The sequence below is a fragment of the Uloborus diversus genome, chromosome 6 (assembly GCF_026930045.1).
Source record: "Uloborus diversus isolate 005 chromosome 6, Udiv.v.3.1, whole genome shotgun sequence".
Classification (NCBI taxonomy): Eukaryota; Metazoa; Arthropoda; class Arachnida; order Araneae; family Uloboridae; genus Uloborus; species Uloborus diversus.
In genome coordinates, this window is record NC_072736.1 from 130,881,002 (window position 1) to 130,899,211 (window position 18,210).

General features: G+C 31.6%; 1 protein-coding gene across 1 annotated transcript in view; it reads left to right on the forward strand.

The window, feature by feature from the left end:
* Window positions 1-641: 641 nt before the first annotated feature.
* The window catches only part of LOC129224114 (polyphosphoinositide phosphatase-like), a 60,067-nt gene continuing 42,498 nt past the window's right edge, over window positions 642-18,210 (forward strand). The window contains exons 1-4 of the mRNA XM_054858522.1: window positions 642-774; window positions 9,154-9,252; window positions 12,207-12,330; window positions 14,448-14,604. Of these exons, the coding sequence (XP_054714497.1) occupies window positions 703-774; window positions 9,154-9,252; window positions 12,207-12,330; window positions 14,448-14,604 (452 nt within the window). The 5' untranslated portion in view covers window positions 642-702. The remainder of the gene's footprint in view (window positions 775-9,153; window positions 9,253-12,206; window positions 12,331-14,447; window positions 14,605-18,210) is intronic.

Below are 18,210 nucleotides of genomic sequence, written 5' to 3' on the forward strand. Positions count from 1 at the left end.
TTTCTTGTATTTAGACGGATGCAAAGTTTACAACTCAAATAGAGTTGGTGCTTTGAAACATTATGTATTTTTCTTCATTTATGATGAATGAATTTATATCTAACAAGCACAGATAAAGGTGGGACTAAACCTCAGAGCAGGAGGAGTAAACTCAAGGGTTGCGTTCGACGAGCTCGACCGGGAGCTACCGGTTAGTTAATCACGTGACAGCTAATCACTTGCTCCAATCAACCAATCAACTGTTTAGAATGGTAACCGCTATGGTAACCGGTTGATCATAGAACGCTTCGGCTATTACTTACCGGTAGACCGGTGAGTTTCATCGAACGCAACCAAGAATTATTATTAACTGAGTTTTAACTTAATACATAACCGCGAATGGTCATCACACAATCGACATCTTCGTCTGCTGCTGTTGCTGTCAGCTGTTGAGAATTACCGCTAATGTTTCATTTATGTTACATGCCATGAAAGTCCAGGATTATTAAATGATACAAAATTAAGTTATGGCTTTTCACTCTGAAGAGAATGTTTATCACGAATGTGGCTGCTTGCCGTAGAAAATTCATTTTCGAGATACTTGGATGAGATTCAACTTTTCTGTGCTTGCATATTTTTTGAAATATTAAATGAAGATGTATCGCGTATTTTAAGTGTTCTGTTGGGGAAAGTATAGCTTGATAATTAACATATTTAAAAAAGATGTCTAACAAATCAAGTGCTCAGCCAATTGTTAGTCTGGTTCAAAAGATTAATCTTTACAAAACTAAAGCTGTGAGTATCTTGGTTTACTTTTGACTGATTGTTTGAATTGCAAAAGCAAAGGTTTTTTCAGTTGCCTTTAAAATTTCAATAACTCTTTCCTTTTCAGTTTGATTGTGCAGGTTTATATGACTTTTTAAGCTCCAGTAATGCATGTGGGTAAATAGCTGAGGCTTTGGCAGCTAACATCCATAGTAGAGACGTACCGAGTAGCACTTTGGCCGAGTACCGAGTACTCGGCCGAGTACCGAGTTACCGAGTAACTCGGCCTTTCACTACTCGGCTGAGTTTCCCAGTACCAATTATGTTGAAAGAAGGACTACCGACACACACCAATGAATTTTGAACTTATTGAAATAGTAGTATAGACCTCCTTGTCCATATAATAGTTTTTAAACTTAATTCCTGTTGAAATTTAACTACAAAACTTTGCAAAAATAATATTTTTTAAACTAAAAATGAATAAATAAAAGGTATGACTTATCAAATTGGAATTAAAACAAATTATACAAATTTATTCATTATAGGTCTAGTTCACTAAACACAAATAGTTTTTAAAAGCAAAAAAAAACAAATGTGCTGGACAGTCTTGCATAATATAGACGAACGCGCGAACGGCGTTCGCAGAAAATTTTTGGCTCTGCAGAAATTTATTTTTCACTACTAACGTTAATTTAAAAAAAAAATGAATTTTTTTTTTTTTAAACCCCACATTTTACTTCTGTTTCTTCTAAATCTTATGCAAAACTAATCTAAAAAATAATTTCTTCTTGAAATCGCGATTATAGTACGCTAATTACTTAAAAGACAAAGGAGTCAACAGTTGCAAATCAAGACGAGACCGCTCCTACTATGACTGTATAGTTTTTTATTTTACACAGCCTGGATCGCGTAAGGAGAAAATTCAAGTACATAAAAAAAAACAACTTTACAGACTACGGAACGATCACTCCCGCTGTAAATTGAGTTCAAATGCGTTGGCGTAGAAAGAGGGGGGGGGGGGGGGAGCACTAATTTCAAACTTTTTTAACAGATAACATGCAGAAAATACAGTATTTATTTTTGCAGAAATACTTAATTTCAAACAAATAAGTAGTTTTGATTTGTGTACAAAATCAAATATCTTCATAAAATTTTCAAGTAAAAAGCAGGTAGCTCATGTTTTATCAGATCTACATGAACTTTTTCACTGTAAAATGAAAGTAATAATAATGATCATGTGATTGATATTGAGCAAAAAATAATAGTTTAAGCAGTTTTCTTCAGTTAGTGAAAAGTAAGCATAAACTATATGCTGTTTTAAAATAAATAAATAAATAAAAATAAAGTTCCCTCCCCCCCCCTTTTTTTATATTTTTGTATAAAAGCGTGAATAAGGCAAAATAGTTATTTGCAGAAAGTTTTCCAGTTAGGAATTGTGTTCGCAGAAAGCTTTTCATTTTATCTAAGTCTGGTGCTGGAACACTGCAGACACGTTTTTCTGTGTTACAGGCAGGGCTGCGGAGTCGGAAGGAAAATAGCCGACTCCGACTCCGGGGTTTCGAAACACCCGACTCCGACTCCGGCTTTTTTATTTATTTATTTTTCAATTCAACCCCTATCCCCCTCATGAGAAGGGAGGAAAACCTCTATACATAGATTGAAATATTAATTTGTTTCTTATGAAATTTAAGCGCTGTATTTTTTTTGTAAAATTAAGAAGCATACAACGTCAGAAATTGAATTTGAAAATCAAATTGTTCCAATAATTACGATTTTAAAATTGAAATCACATAATCATCCTATTGTTAAAAAAAATTGAAAAGGTTTAACTTGCTCCCCATTAATGTTTAACGAATAGATGTTGATCAAATCGTGTGATTTTCAAAAACGCTTTTTTTGCTAAGTCAAAAAACCTTTCTAGAGCGAGGGCGGTCCGCTCCGGCCGAGATCCATCTGGTGGGTGACACCTCAAGTATATTTCAAAGTTTATAAAAACAATACACATACTTTAATTCTGAAAAAAAAAAAAAAAAATCCCCAATAAATTTGAAATTATATTTCATCTATAAAATTTCAACGAAAATAAGGCACTATACTTGTATTGAGGGAAAATATGGGGTACATGTACGCTTGGAGAAAATTTTACAGAAAATGCGGCAATATACAGCTTTGTACAAATAGCTTTTCTTTTTCCTATAATTAGTCCCTCAATTTTTAATTTTAATTTTACTGGCTGCTTTAGAATTAATCTTGAAATGAAGATTTTAAGATTAACTGCAATTATTTGAGTGTTGTAACCAAGATATTTGTTCTATTTCATACTTTTGTTGAGAATCAAGCTTGTAGATGTTGTCCTTAAATTGAAAAGACAGATATATTTTATCATGTCTTTTAGATTTGCGCCTTTGCACGCCAACACTAAGTTGAATTACAGAACACCGTAAGATACCTCTCGAACTACGGGCTCCAACTTGCTCAAGGGGTACATTCCTTTTACAATTTTATAACTGAGGTCGAAGTAAAAAAAATGTTATTATTGTTGTTTTAAAGTGATTTAAAAAAAATTTATTATTGTTGTTTTAAAGTGATTAAAAAAATATAAAATGTTAGGTAAGAAAACCGTGCTCACAGTTGCTATTATTTCAAGAATGTTGAAAAACAAGCAAACTAGGGAACAGCGTAGGTGGCTATTACAGAAAATTCGATGAACAATCAAGCCAGCTGGTTGTTAATGACAGTTGTTTTCTTATTAGTAGGCTTTTATACATGTAATCGAATCAACTGGTAGTCAGTTTTTCAAAAAATGCCAGGAGAGTCAGCGAAAATTAAAGAAAAAAAGGTAGACCGGAGTCGGAGTTGGCATATTTTCTACCGACTCCGACTCCAACTCCTTTACGCCAAAATCAGTCCGGCTCCGACTCCACAGCCCTGGTTACAGGGATCGTCTTTCCAGGGCATAACATGTGAACTAAAGAAGGTAAAGGCATACGACAAAAAATTCGACTTTTGCCGGATGCCTTTAAATCAACGAGCTCACATTTTATGCATTGAAAAAGAAATTCCTCGTAACGCCAAAACACGTGCCTGCAGTGATCCTGCACTGTGCTTCTAAGGTTGTTTTATTTCCTTTTATTTTTAAAGCTAAGGTACTTTTATATATCTTATAACTAATTTTAGTTTGTAGCAAAAATTCCATATTTGCACAATTTTTAACAAAAAAGTTTTATTAACTTTCGAGACATTCGAGCCAAGATTTATTCCATTGAAGTATTTCAAACTTCATTATTCTCAAAATTTAAATTTGAATTGTAAATGTTTGCAGAAAATTATATATGCTTGAGTTTTTTTGTAAATTTTAATACATTCAATTTTTTGCAACTACTCGGTATTGGCCGAGTATCTGATCAAAATTCGGCCGAGTACCGAGTACTCGGCATATTGGCCGAGTAGGCCGAGTACCGAGTAGTTACCGAGTACTCGGTACGTCTCTAATCCATAGCATAACCAAAGACCTTATTCCCGAGCTAGTATGCTGTATTCTGTCCATGATGCCTTCGGCTAACGTATAAATCAGAACTTAAAAAACCAGGATGTTCTGACCTGAAACATTCTAGACATGGGCTTTTTGACTCAATTGTGGAAAGTAGTTATACATTATACCTAGTGTGTTTTCATTAAGAAATACCAAATCTTACTCAGGGTAACTCGTATAATGATCCCAAGCACTTACCAAGTTCTAAATTTCCATAAAACTTTATCACCAGCGAAGCAAGAATTTTTTTTTGTAGAGGGGATGTATGGTTGGCAGTGGCAGCTCCTCTATATGCAATCCATAGGGAAAGCGAAGAAATAAACTTTGTAAAAATCTAAATAAAAGATGATGGGTCCCCAGAAATTGGAAAACTGCTGACCAATTTTTAAAAATCCCTTTATGTTCACAAATTATGACGTATTTTGATGAGAATGAGTTGAAATATAAAAAAATTAGCGCTGAAGTTTAAGCTTGCAAGATTTACCTGCTTTTGAATAAAGGTATTATTGACAGAGCGGCTAAGAGCCAAGGCAAGCCCCATGTGAATTTGGTTGCCAAGTCACTTCCTACAATAAAACTTAAATTTGTACTACTCCGATTCCAAAAGACGGACCTTTAGTTTTCGATGAGGCTGACATGGTTTCCCATTGTACCTGCTTATCGACATGCTGACTAATTTTTTTTTGCTAGCTTGTTGGACTTGGCATTTCAAAGTATAGTGGTAATATTTTTTAAGTTATAATCAATTCAAATGCCTGCCACTGCACTGTAAAAAAATGTTCTGTCACAACAAGGCAAGAATTTTCGCTTTTCAAATCGGCAAAGAGTCAGAGTGCTTGAGTTTATGAGTTATAACTTCACTGTCACCATTGGATATAAAGAAAAGTTCATTTATTTATTTTTTCTAATTGGAGCTTTATTAATCAGAGACCGCAGTGTCTTTTTGACTCTGATGCTGTCCCCCAGTAAGCGAAATATCTTGCCTCAGTATTGCATAAAGGTTGACATGCAAAAAAAATCATCTTGCATCGATGCTGCCTCAATCTTGTTATGTTACTCCATTTATGCTGTCAGCAGGCTGCCACAATATTAACTGACAAGGTGTATGCAGCATAATATCAGGAAAATATCAAGTTAGGCTGCTTTTGTAATATTGCATATGTATTGGAATGACAGGATAATATCAAGATGTTGTCATGACAGCACGAAATCAAGGTCTAGGCAAGATGATCTTGCTTTTGTAATATTGCATACGTATTGATATGACAGGAAAATGTCAGGATACATTGACATGACAGTATGAAATCAGCACGTTTGCAACGTGTTTTATCTGTTTATTTGTATTATTTTCACTTTAAACTCGAGAATTAAATTTCATTCTTTAATTAATTCTGTTATTATTCAAGATAGTTTTCTAGCCTAAGAATATTTTCTTAGAAGCTGACATCTGATCGGAAATTCATATAAGGGTATTAATAGTACTCGCAATTCAATTTAAAAAATTAAAGTTTTGCTTAATTCTTGACTTATTTTTTAAATTCATGCTTCTAATTGTATTATAAAGACATAAAATGCCTAGTTAGAAATAATTGCGGAAAATTTTATAACACATTTAAGAGTAAAGAAAGCAAAATAATAAATAAGTAAATGAATACAATAAAGTACATTTCCAAATGGATGTCAGTGAAAATATCCCATGGACAAAACACATGAATTTATCTTAAAGAATAATATAAATAACCATTGAATAAAATTAATCTTACTCATGAGATTGAAGTGATAATACGAAATTCTGGGCTTCATGTCCTTTGTTTCAAAATCTAGGGACAAAAAAAGTTTTTTTCGGCCATTTCTAACACTGATCGCACATCGTCTGCGATATGACTTGTTTAGTACTACAGCAGAAGACCGTTATAACGCACACCTTGGGACCAGAGTTTTTGCGTTATACAGATCATTTCACAAATTTTGAAACTAATATTCAAAATATATCTATATATTAGCACTTCAGAATGAGTTTTATCTGCAATGAGTATTAAATCACCAATATTACAATTAGTTATTCACAAATAAATATGTTTCACAATCAAAATCCTGCACTTCTGCTAGCTTCATGGTTTGCATAACAGCTGTATTTTCAAGAGCCATCTGTTATTTTCTGTTTACTATGAGTACTAATTTTCAATTTAAAAGCTTTGAAATAAGATGGAAAGATGAAAAACTTTCAAAATTTAATTTACCTAACAATTTTTTTTTTTTTGCAAAGCAAAACAGAGGGATTTTTTAATACTTCAAAACCTATTGTTTATTCTGAAAAGTAGTGCGGTTTATAGAGATTTGCGTTATACAGGTTGGCGTTATAACGGTCTTCTACTGTATATTAATGAACAATTGCAGTTATCAGTCATTTATAAGTTATTCCTAAAACAATACTATTCTACACTAATAACTAAGCAACCAACTTAATGAAGCCTAAAGAACGCAACGCCACGTGCAGCTCCTCTGAACCGTCTGAATCGTAGGTCAAAGGAGGAAGATGTGCCAGCAATGCAAGGGATGCTGGGTAGAAAGAACTGTGCGCATGCGCAAATATCAACGAAGGTATACCTGTTCCCTTGTGTACTAATTACCTTGACAGCGACAGCATGAAATCAATACATCTTGACGGCGTCAACATGTATGCAATGTTGTTATTGTAAGGTAATATCAATATTGATATTTTAAGATGAATGCAATGTTGCATACGTGTTGTTATTGTAATATTGCTTTTTAATCTTTATGCAAGCTTTATGCAGTATGAAACACGTCAATATTAACGCCGTCAGTATAATATCAAGATCTGTCAAGATTGATGCAAGAAATTTTGCTAGTAGGGATAGATCATTTCATAAATTTTGAAACTAACATTCAGAATGTATCTAGATATTAGCTCTTCAGATTGAGTTTTATCTGCAATGAATATTAAAGTACCAATATTACAATTAGTTATTCACAAATAAATATGTTTCACAACCAAGAGTGCATTATCCTGCACTTCAGCTAGCTTCATGGTTTGCACAATGCTGCCTTTTCAAGAGCCATCTGGTATTTTCTGTTTATGATTACTAATTTTAAATTTAAAAGTTTTGAATTACGATGGAAAGATGAAAAACTTTCAAAATTTACATTGCCTAACAATTTTTATGTTTGCAAAGCAAAACAGAGCGATTTTTTAAGCTTCAAAACCTATTGTTTACTTCTAAAAAGTTGTGCGGTTTATAGAGAATTGCGTTATATAGGATCGGACTCCATCACAATCCTTATTGTCGACCCAGGAAGCACTTCAATCAGTTAAATCTCTACGGAAATTTTTTTCAAGTCTTCCATCCACAAACAAAGATCATTTTCCTGCTTTGGACTCAATGCATATACCTTGTTTGTTAACTTAACAGTCAAAAAAGCGGCCAAACAAAAAAAATATTTGATTTTTTTTTTTCAAAAAAAAAAAAAAAAAAAAACAGATTTCAGGTATGTTTACGAGCCTATTTTCTGAATTTATTTCATTTGATAGTAATATTTAATTATAGCTAAGATTTTACAAATAAATGTATTATATACGTATACATAAATACATTTATACATAAGTAGTGCATATACTATAACATTAAAATAAAAAAAAACTTTATTGTGTTCCCAAAATATGTAGGGTAGGCCCTCGATATAACAATGTATCCCTTTGCAACAATATATTTCTTTGATCCCCTAAATATCGTTTTAGCAAGGTTTTAGTAATAATCTAAGGAAAATGTATGGCAAGAGTCATTTCTTGCTTGAATGATTTTGCTCAATCGATCAACTTTAGTTTCTTTATAACAAAAAGTTTTGATGATTAAGAAGGAAAGCTTAACCCTTAATGTATTTGATCACAGTAAGCCGAACATCATTTTAGATGTACTAGAAGTTTATATTTACTGAAGAAAATGGACTTAAAGGCAAGATTTGATATTCAAGGAACAAAAACTTTTTGAGATAATCAACTACTTTTATCAAACTACAGTAGAACCTCGATTATCTGAGCTAATTGGGACCGTTGCTGCCTCGGATGTCGGAAATCTCGGTTAATAGAAACTTTCTACGAAAACTTGCCAGGATTGCAAACTTCAAAAAGTATCAATAAAAACACAATAGAATATTCTTAAAAGATGAAATTGAACGTATAAAAAGGAATGTTTTACGATTAAAAAACTAAAAGTGAAAATAACTTGTAAATTTAAAAAGTCAAATGTTTTTACAGTATCACGTTCAATATGGAAAAAAAACAGAAATTTCCGAAAATATTTTTATTTTCAAGTTAAAAATTCATGATTTTATTAAATGCACATTCTTGTTTTAAAAGAAAAAGGCATAAAACACCTGAACAACAGTAAATGAAATGTCTTATTTTTGTCAGGGCTTACCTGTCTACAAAAAATAGACTTCATTATCGGCTTGGTTAACAAAAACCTAGGTTAATCAAAGCTCAGTTACTCTAGGTTCTACTGCACTAGTATACTGGAACAAATATTCAATGTTTAATCTTATATTTTATTCATGATTTTGAAATTGCCTCACATTACTGAAAAATTGAGCTATAAATGCTCAAGTTGCTGAGAGTTTGTTTATACAGGCTTGCAAAATACTATTAAACTGTTTTGAGCACTCATAAAGCATTTTATTTCTTTTGTCACTCAATCGGAAACACTAGTGACAAGATTTAAAATAAAAACTTATTCACCCATTCAAAACTATGATTTTCCCCTATTTCATTGAAAATAAAACTAAATATATGTGAAATAATGTATTGAAAAGTATTATTTAAGTGTAGAAATGTTTAATTTCTTACATTGATTCTTTTACAGAGATTTTATCTTGTTGGAAGCAACAATACAGAGAATAAATTTCGTGTATTAAAAATTGATCGAACTGATTCAAAAGAACTAAATGTTGTGGATGATAAGGTATGTAATTATAACTACCATTTGAATTGTGATGTTGTATGTTCTAATCAGGCCGCACTAAGCCTGATCAACGCCGTTGTGCAAATGGCTTTTGAGCGCCTTTGCAGTCCAGTTGAGTTAAAATATAGTTAACATATGGAGTGAGATTTTGTGCACAAATATATTGCGGGAAAAATAAATAAATAAAATAATCATTTAATTTATTTAAAAAAACTATGTGTAAAGATTTCTTTTTGGAATACAGTGTAGGTTCGTACTATATATCTGGAAGTTACTTCAACTTTAGTCGCTTCTCCGATTTGCTAGTAATATTGGGAAAGAAAATATTTTAAATATCAAAGCTAATGCCGCTTTAAACATCTTGCAAATCTCTAATTGATGAATAATGAATCAAACTTTTATGCCTGTCGAAATATGACAAAAGGAAGACAGGTACTGATTATATTCAGGGTCCTATTAAGATATCGGGAGGCCTGAGGAAAAACACTTTTCTCGGGGCCCCCTGTAGATAAACCTTACAGTTCCAGCCATTGGCAAAAACAATTTCTGCCATTTTGGGGATCCTAAACAGTGGGAACCATAGACTGTAGCCTAGTTAGCCTATTCAGTGATGAGGGAAATCTGAAGCTGAAATCCTTTCCAGAAAAAAACTAAAAATTTTAAAATACTGAATCGTTAAAAGGCATTGAATTTAATATGTAAAACAAACACATTGTTCAAAGCTCTCTTTTTTTAAAAATTTGATGCATGGAGAGTTTTTTTTTAAAAATGGTGGTGGGGGGGGGGGCAGAGAGAAAGAATTGAGTAGTTATATGGTCAAGTCTTTTCTTTTTGGAACTAAAAAGTTAGCCTAAATTCTTTTTTAAACAACAAGAAAATAATATGCAAATGTAATTATCATATTAATTTATGTATGATAACATGAAGCAGTAGAATTGCAGTGAACAATAGTTAAAAATCGCAAAAAGACATATTGCATAAATTATAATGCAATGTATTCACTGCAAGAACCGAAATGCGTAATTAGCAAATTCCTTGTACCTTGTACTCGTATGCTCAACCATATGTACTTGAGACCTACCAAAATAAGCATTCATGACTCCACATTAGGCCGTTATAGGAAGAAATATGCTTATGTATTAATCAGCATCATGTGATACAGTGTAGAAGATTACAATTTTGAATAGCATGCTTAAACACAACAAGAAAATATTTTTTTATATAGACGGATTGCTTGTTTCAATTGAGCAGATTAAGTTTGCTACCACCATTAGTAATAATGAGAAAATCAATTTTATTTTTATGGTTGGAAATTTTTTTCCCCATTTGGAGCATATTTGATTAGTAGAGTTAGATTTTGGCGCCTTTTTGACTCTGGCGCCGTCGTGTACCGCACGCTCCCGCACATAGGGACAGCACGGTCCTAGTTCTAACCGCAAGTAAATATTTTTTAAATGCTAGATTACAGCTCCATCATTAGGAGGGGGTTGCAAGAACAATAACATAAAAGCAACGTACCTTCATCTCCCCGTACCTAAAACTATAGGATGAGTGGATGGAACTGTTTTTCGATCCAGACCACGGAGCTGAGCAACTTCAGAGACATTAATTTGGAATGGGAACTTGGAGGACTTTTTGACTATGAACATATTTCATATGTCCCAGTCACTATTAACAAGCATGGAGGATCTTCCGCAGGCTGGCATTGAACTAGGGACCCTCCAAATGCAAGATTGAGGCCATATCGAGCAGACCACCACGGCCAGAGCAACATACCTAGGACAAGTTGTTCAATTAGGATGAAACTTTTTACTTGAGTTTGAATGTGATTAGTAACATAGACTTAAGCCTCCCCCCCCCCATGATTCATAGTGTATTATCCTCTAGATTTACAATATAAAATTAAAAATTATAAGGTGAGGTGTAGAACTTCCCTGTCTCTTCATTTGAATGTTTCTCAGATGTATCAAAATTTAATTTGATTTAATCTTGCATACAGATTACTTTGTTGTACAAGTACTAGTAAGAAAAAGCCAAGTAAAATTGTTCTGATAGCCCTATTACTGTTTAGCTCATAATATCAGTTTTAGGGAGGAAAAAAAAAAGCACTAAAATTTTCTTTCAATGAGACTTAAAATACATCTGATTTTTTTGCTAATTGGAGGAATTCCATGAATTTCAGTCTTCAGATTTAAGAAAATCAAGCTTTTATGGTGGTCACATTTTTCTAAAGTTTTAAGAAGCAAAACACAGGATTATATCTAAGAACCAATATTTGTAAAAAAAAAAAAAAAAAAAAAAAAAGCTTTTCATTTTAACGCAGCATGCTTTTTATTTTCTACTATGCAGAAAAAAAAAGTTTTATAGAAAACCAAAAGCACATGTCTAGAAACTGCTACTCAATCTCTGATTTATTAATAAGTTTATTTCACATAATTGTAAAAAATTTGTATCTTAAAAACAAAGTTTGATAAGACCTCATTCAGTATGTCATTCAATCATAGTCTCCTTGCCCTTAGAAGGGTATTAACTTATTAAAAATAGTTCAAAGGAGGAGAAATAAATTAATGGACTTTTGAATTTAGATTATGATTCCAAGCTTAATATGTATAGTCTTGAGCAAAGGACAATCTAAGAGAATGTGATCCAGATTAAATATATTATCTGATCTTGAACAAAGTGCTTTTCTTTGTTATTAGTACTAAATCATTACTTATGTTTTTTAAAATTTAATTAAATTTATTGTTTATTTTTATGTAATTGTAATTTGTACAATTAAGTTTTCTAAATTCATGGCATTTATTTTTGGAACTTCATTTCTTTCTTTCTTTGTTTTATTTATTTATTTTTTGGAATATTCTATGGCTCTGAATGGATAAGGAGTTGTTGGGAAAACAGTCGTTTCAATTGTAGAATAATTTTTAGATTATGAAATATATTTTTTTCTTTTGTAGATTGAATACAACAAGAAAGAAATACAAGATATGATTAACATGATTAAGTATGGAAATAGGCATAAACAAGGACAAAAATTTGTTTCTGATTTGAAAGGAACTATATCTTCTTTTGGAATAGTTGGTATATATTTTACTTTATTTGTTACAAAGTTTGTGGAAAGTCTATGTCTTATGGATGGTTTATAATTATTAGAGGTGGGCAATGTCGTTCTTTTTAATGATCCGTTCATCAGAGGATCGGTCATTCTTTTGATCCGTTCATTCAACTTGTTCATTTGAACGATTAGTGCATCAATACTATGTTTAAACTGCTCACCATTCAAAAGTACAATCGTAATTTTTTAAGTGAAGGAATGGATCTGTTCATTTTAAGGATTCGTTCTTTTTGACCCGTTTGTTCATGAACGACACATCCCTAATAATTATGCACAAAATTTTGTTAGAATGGTGTTTACTTTCTGAAAAAAATGGTTAAAACTAAATTTCTTTATTTTTACTGTAAAATCTCAATTTAACAATTAGGGGGCCCAATACAATTATTGCTCTAGAGGAATATTAATACTAAGAAATGGGCCCTGACCTTTCAACACACTTGTTGCTGAATCTAGTACCCAGTGATATATCTTTACCTGTAGTCCATCAAAACCTAACATTTCAACATTTTGAAGGCTGAGCTGATCCTAATTATAGCATTTTCACATTACCAGGTTAGGTTTATCCCAACTGTAATTATCAAAGAGCAAATTGAAACTAGTGTGCATATAATTGATGAGCTACTGATTTTTTCACAACTAACTGACCAAACCTAACTTCTACAGTTCATATAACTTTTCAAAATTCATAATTCTTTTGTGAACCCCCTGTATTATGCCAACTCAAAATAGTCTCACGCAGGGTTCTCTGATATATATCGGTTGATATATATCCGATATTTATTTTGAAAATATCATGAAAATTTGATATTTTTAATATCTATTTTTTCGAAGTACGAAGATGCTATGTGAAAATTAAATGTATTAATCATATTAATGTTATTCTTTTATTATTAAAAATAATCAAAAGTGACATAGTATATTCAGTTAACATATTAATGTGCCATTAATATAATGTAAATTTTATTACATTTCTTCTTTATTTTCTATACATAAAATTATTAGTAATATGACAATTTTAATTGGTCAACAAAAAAAAAGAAAAAAAAAATGTTTTATGGATGTGTACTGACTATTGCATATTTTTTATTTCTGAAACATATAAAATTCGTACAAGTAATTAACCAAAGATAAATGAGTAAAGCATCTAATGCTTATGTAATTCAGTTAAAATTAATATAAATGTATCAGTTATACTATATTGTATTTCCAATAGATTAAATTATCAAATTTTGCAAATGATTGTAAATAACATTTATATTTAAATGCCATTTAAAGTACATAATTTTTTGTATATAATGTATGTTTATGAATGTAAATAATGAAAGAAACATTAATTTTAAAATTGATGCATTACAATAATAACATAAGAAAAAAAAGTTATTTGAGGAAGCAGTTATGATTTAATGACTAAAGTTTGCACTGATTGAAAATATCGGATATATATCAAAATATCCGATATATATCAGAATTACATGAAATACACCGCCAGCTCAGTCATTTCCAGCCGAGGACTGCAGTTTCGTTCTTATAAGCACTCATCAGCCCGGCATAGGAAAGTGACTGAGCTGGAGATGGAAAACCTCTTAAGGAAGCCAAGAGTGCACAACAAACTGGTAGCTAATATAGAATTAGCGCAGACCAGACGAGTGACCGAAGCAATGGTTCGGTTCAACTCGAGGATTGAAGGCAAAGGCATGGTATATTCAGTAAACTACCACCCAATAGCCAGGGCTAAAGCAAACTGCAGTCCTCGGCTGGAAATGACTGAGCTGGCGGTGTATTTCATGTAATTCTGCTTTAGCCCTGGCTATTGGGCGGTAATTTACTGAATATATATATCAGAATATCGGATTTTTGATATTTTCAAAAATATCATATTTTCGAACCCTGAGTCTCAGTATTGTTTGCTTCAAGGGAGCATCAATATTTTAAATGATGCATTTAAGAAGTTTAAAATGTCCTTGACCTAAAAACTTTTATTATTGGGACATATATTTTATTGTGACTTTTGACAAAACTTGCCTTCATTTTTTAAATCAAAACCTATTTTTTTTAAATTATAGCTTGTAATTTATTTTTACAGGTTTTGTAAGATTTTTGGAAGGTTATTACTTAATTTTGATAACAAAAAGAAAAAGAGTTGCCTATATTGGTCATCATACAATTTACAAGATTCAAGATACATGTATGGTATATATTCCAAATGATGGTGAAAAGAACATGCATCCACAGGAGTCTAAGTGAGAATTTTTTTAATTATTTATACTAAACCCTTGATGTGTTTCTTTCATAACTAAAAACTTTAATTTTAAAAATTCAATTTTGGAATTTTCAGAAATTGTTGGGAATTATTACAACTTACAAGTGCTTCATTTATATTATCCATGCATTTGTGTTATGAAATTTGAATTTAGGATCCATTTATTTAAAAAAAAATATTTACTTCCATTTTATATGCAAAATAAGTTCCCAAGATTGGCAGTGTTTTGTCATCATCAGTCTTAAATAATGTTTCAGTCACCAGTTGATTTGAACCTCCATAAACCTCCTCAATCACCCATTAAACCTTCTTTCAACAAATAAGAAAGTTTTGAATGAAGTTTTTGATGTCTTATATATGCTCAAATTGAATTTTCAGTGTAACTAATTATGTCACACGTTTACAATTATGTTGAAACTTTCATAAAGTATTCTTGTAGTATTTTTTTGAATGACTTGAATGCAGTGGTTTCCAAACTCTTCATACCTGTGCCTCCCTTTTTTCTTATAGGTAGTGTTTATTATACTGTAATATAAGTATTAATAATTTTACTACATTGAGCAAATGCAAAACTACAGGAAAATGTATGTGGGTCATTCTCAAAAAAAAAAAAAAGAAAAAAGAAAAACTACCATTTTCATGTCCTTGTTATAATTTATGAATGTTTTATAACACATACACATTTTTAGAAGTTTCAGGATCAAGTTTTAACGAGATCATTAAGTGTAAATTTCTATATTTTATTTTAAATGTCTTTAATCTTCACTCTAAGTACCCAGATGCGATTCCCTCACTTGTCCCCACTGTTAGTAAAAAAACAAGCAAAAATTATTTCTAAGCAAACGAACAATAAGTTCACATTTTTGTGATTTTTATTGATATTTCAAAATACTGAATAATGTAAGTAAAAAACCCCATTTAGAATGAAATTTTCATTGAAAATAAGTTCACGTAATAATTTTTAAGTTTGTCCCCAGCAGTTAGTGTCATTCCCTCACAACAGTCAATTTCCATCCTAGCATCACAATGAAATATATTTTTTTTAGCAAAAGAATGTAGCAGGTTGCAACTGGAAACCCAGAAAAATATTGCTAAATATTGCATCTTTAATTTGTTGAGCATTTTACTTGGAATCTATAAGAAAGCATAAATCCAGATATGGTTTTTTGCATACGCTATTCCCTCTCATCTGTTTCTATAGAAATATAAAATAATGTATAAAAACTGAAAAATCATAAGTTACTTCCCCGTTTGAGAATATTTGTATGCAAATCAACTCAAATATCAATTTGGCATAGCTACTAAAAATTTGATTTTAATGAATTCGTCATTCTCTCACTAGTGAACAAATGATGCTTAAGTAGGGTATAATGGTGACAGTATAATGCTTATTCAAAAAATACGTTTATTTTGCAAGACCACTATTTTTTTCATAAAGCCCTTACAAAAGGTTTCATCTGATTCCACGCACGTTAAATTTTCTGAACTTATGCTCAAAATGACTTTTTATGAGAATGACTCATGTTTAAAGTTCCACATAAATGAAATATTATTACTATGTTAATGTGATGGTTGGACTTGAGGCTAATTTTCTCAAACCATAGTGCCTTTAATAACAAAGGGGTTTTTTTACTTCCTTTTACAAAAAAGGAAGTATTGTATTCACAAAAAAATTTTCACTCAAAAATCGACCTTAATTTCCATTTTACTCATCCCCCAATGAATATTGAGTTTTTTTCGACTCGACCAGATATGGATAAGTGCCTATGAACATATAGACACGTGAAATATCCGTAATGATGATTCCCGAGTTAATTACAACGAATTTTCTCGTGATGTATGTATGTGCGTATGTATGTCGCATAACTCAAGAATGGAAAGTCCTAGAAAGTTGAAATTTGGTATGTAAACTCCTAGTGGGGTCTAGTTGTGCGCTTCCCCTTTTGGTTGCATTTGGGTGTTTCTAAAGGGGTCTTTTGCCCCTTTTTAAGGGAAATCATTGTTAATTTCGATGTAAACTCAAGTGGTGTTATAATTTGGGGGACACTAGGCAATATATCGCCATTTTGGTCGCCAAGTTTTGTTACCAACTTGGCAACAAATTTGGCGTTTTTATTTTTATTTTTTTAGTCTGTTTCAATTCTTGCCAAGAACTGCGAGGTGGTTAAAAAGTAAGGTTAACACACCAGTAGTGGCCTGGCCAGTGCTTCTCTAGTGACCACTTCAAAATTTTTTTTTGAAAGAATAAGATTCCAGGTCTCCAAATGGATTCAAAAGTGCATCAAACATGCAGGAGGTGTTACCTCCTACACATTTGAATACATTGGGAAACCTGGAATACTAATTTTTCAAATGTAAACCTTGAAGCAGCTATACTACTGAAGCAATTTGAAGCACTTACCACTACTAGTATGTTTACCTTATATTGATCTTTTTTATATATTACTAGCAGTACCCGCACAGCGATGCCCGTGCTAAAAATTTAATGGAAGTCCGTTAAATAAAAAAAAATTGACGCTCCCTCCCCCTTTGATGTGAAATGATCGGTTTTTTTTGTATAAAATGCTTACACACCTTTTCAAAAAAAAAACTATTCAAGTTTCTTTGGAATTTAAAATTTTTCGTCAAATCATTAAATTAGATTTACAGTTGCTTTAAATCTCTATTTAGCGAGTGAAGCGGTTTTTACTGCAATTTAAAATATTTCGCCAAATAAACAAACAAAGACATCAAATAATGTCTTTCAAATGTAAAAATAATTCCGCAGCTCTATTGTTTATCGCCAAACTTGCCCAGCAACCACGCTATTATAATCCACCTGTCTAACAAGAAAAAAAACCATCCCGTGGAACATTCAAAAATCATCGTCAGAAAAAAGAAAATGTCGTACATTTCACTCGGATAAAAACAAATCAAAAGTTTCTTTTCTTTCAAAACAAATCGCCAAAACAATGAATTACATTAACGGTTGCCTTAAAACAAAAATCCTAGACTGAACTGCTCAGCGCCTAACGTGCCAAGCGACCACGCTACCGGAACCCAGCCTTTTTGCGAGTGAAGTGGATGTTTTTTTCTTTGGCAGTAATAAATGTTTTGCCAAACAAACAAAAACGTATACATTAACAGTAGCTTTCAAATCTTTACATATTAAGAGCTGCGTTGCCCGGCTTTGCCCGTCTACCTTGAGAACAAAAATTGTGTCAAATAACATATATTAAACAATTAATTAAAAGAATAACTTAATAACTTAAAGAATAACTTAAATAAAATTAATAAAAACACCATGCAAAATTACCCTTCGAAACAATGATGACAGATATTAAAATACTTTTAAGAAATTAAAATGCAAAAGATGGATTTTAAAAGCATAACCATGGAAACATAAAATAAAATAAGTTTAAGAAGTCAGATACAAAATAAGAAAATATAAACAATGAATTCAAAAAGCATAACCATGGAAACATGAAAAATGGTTGACAACCTGAATCAAAATGACATATTTCCAAATTGATTTAAAAACACTTGTAACTTTTTTTCCTTTAAAAAAAAAGTAATATTTTCGACCATAGGTCGAGAGAGATTTGGA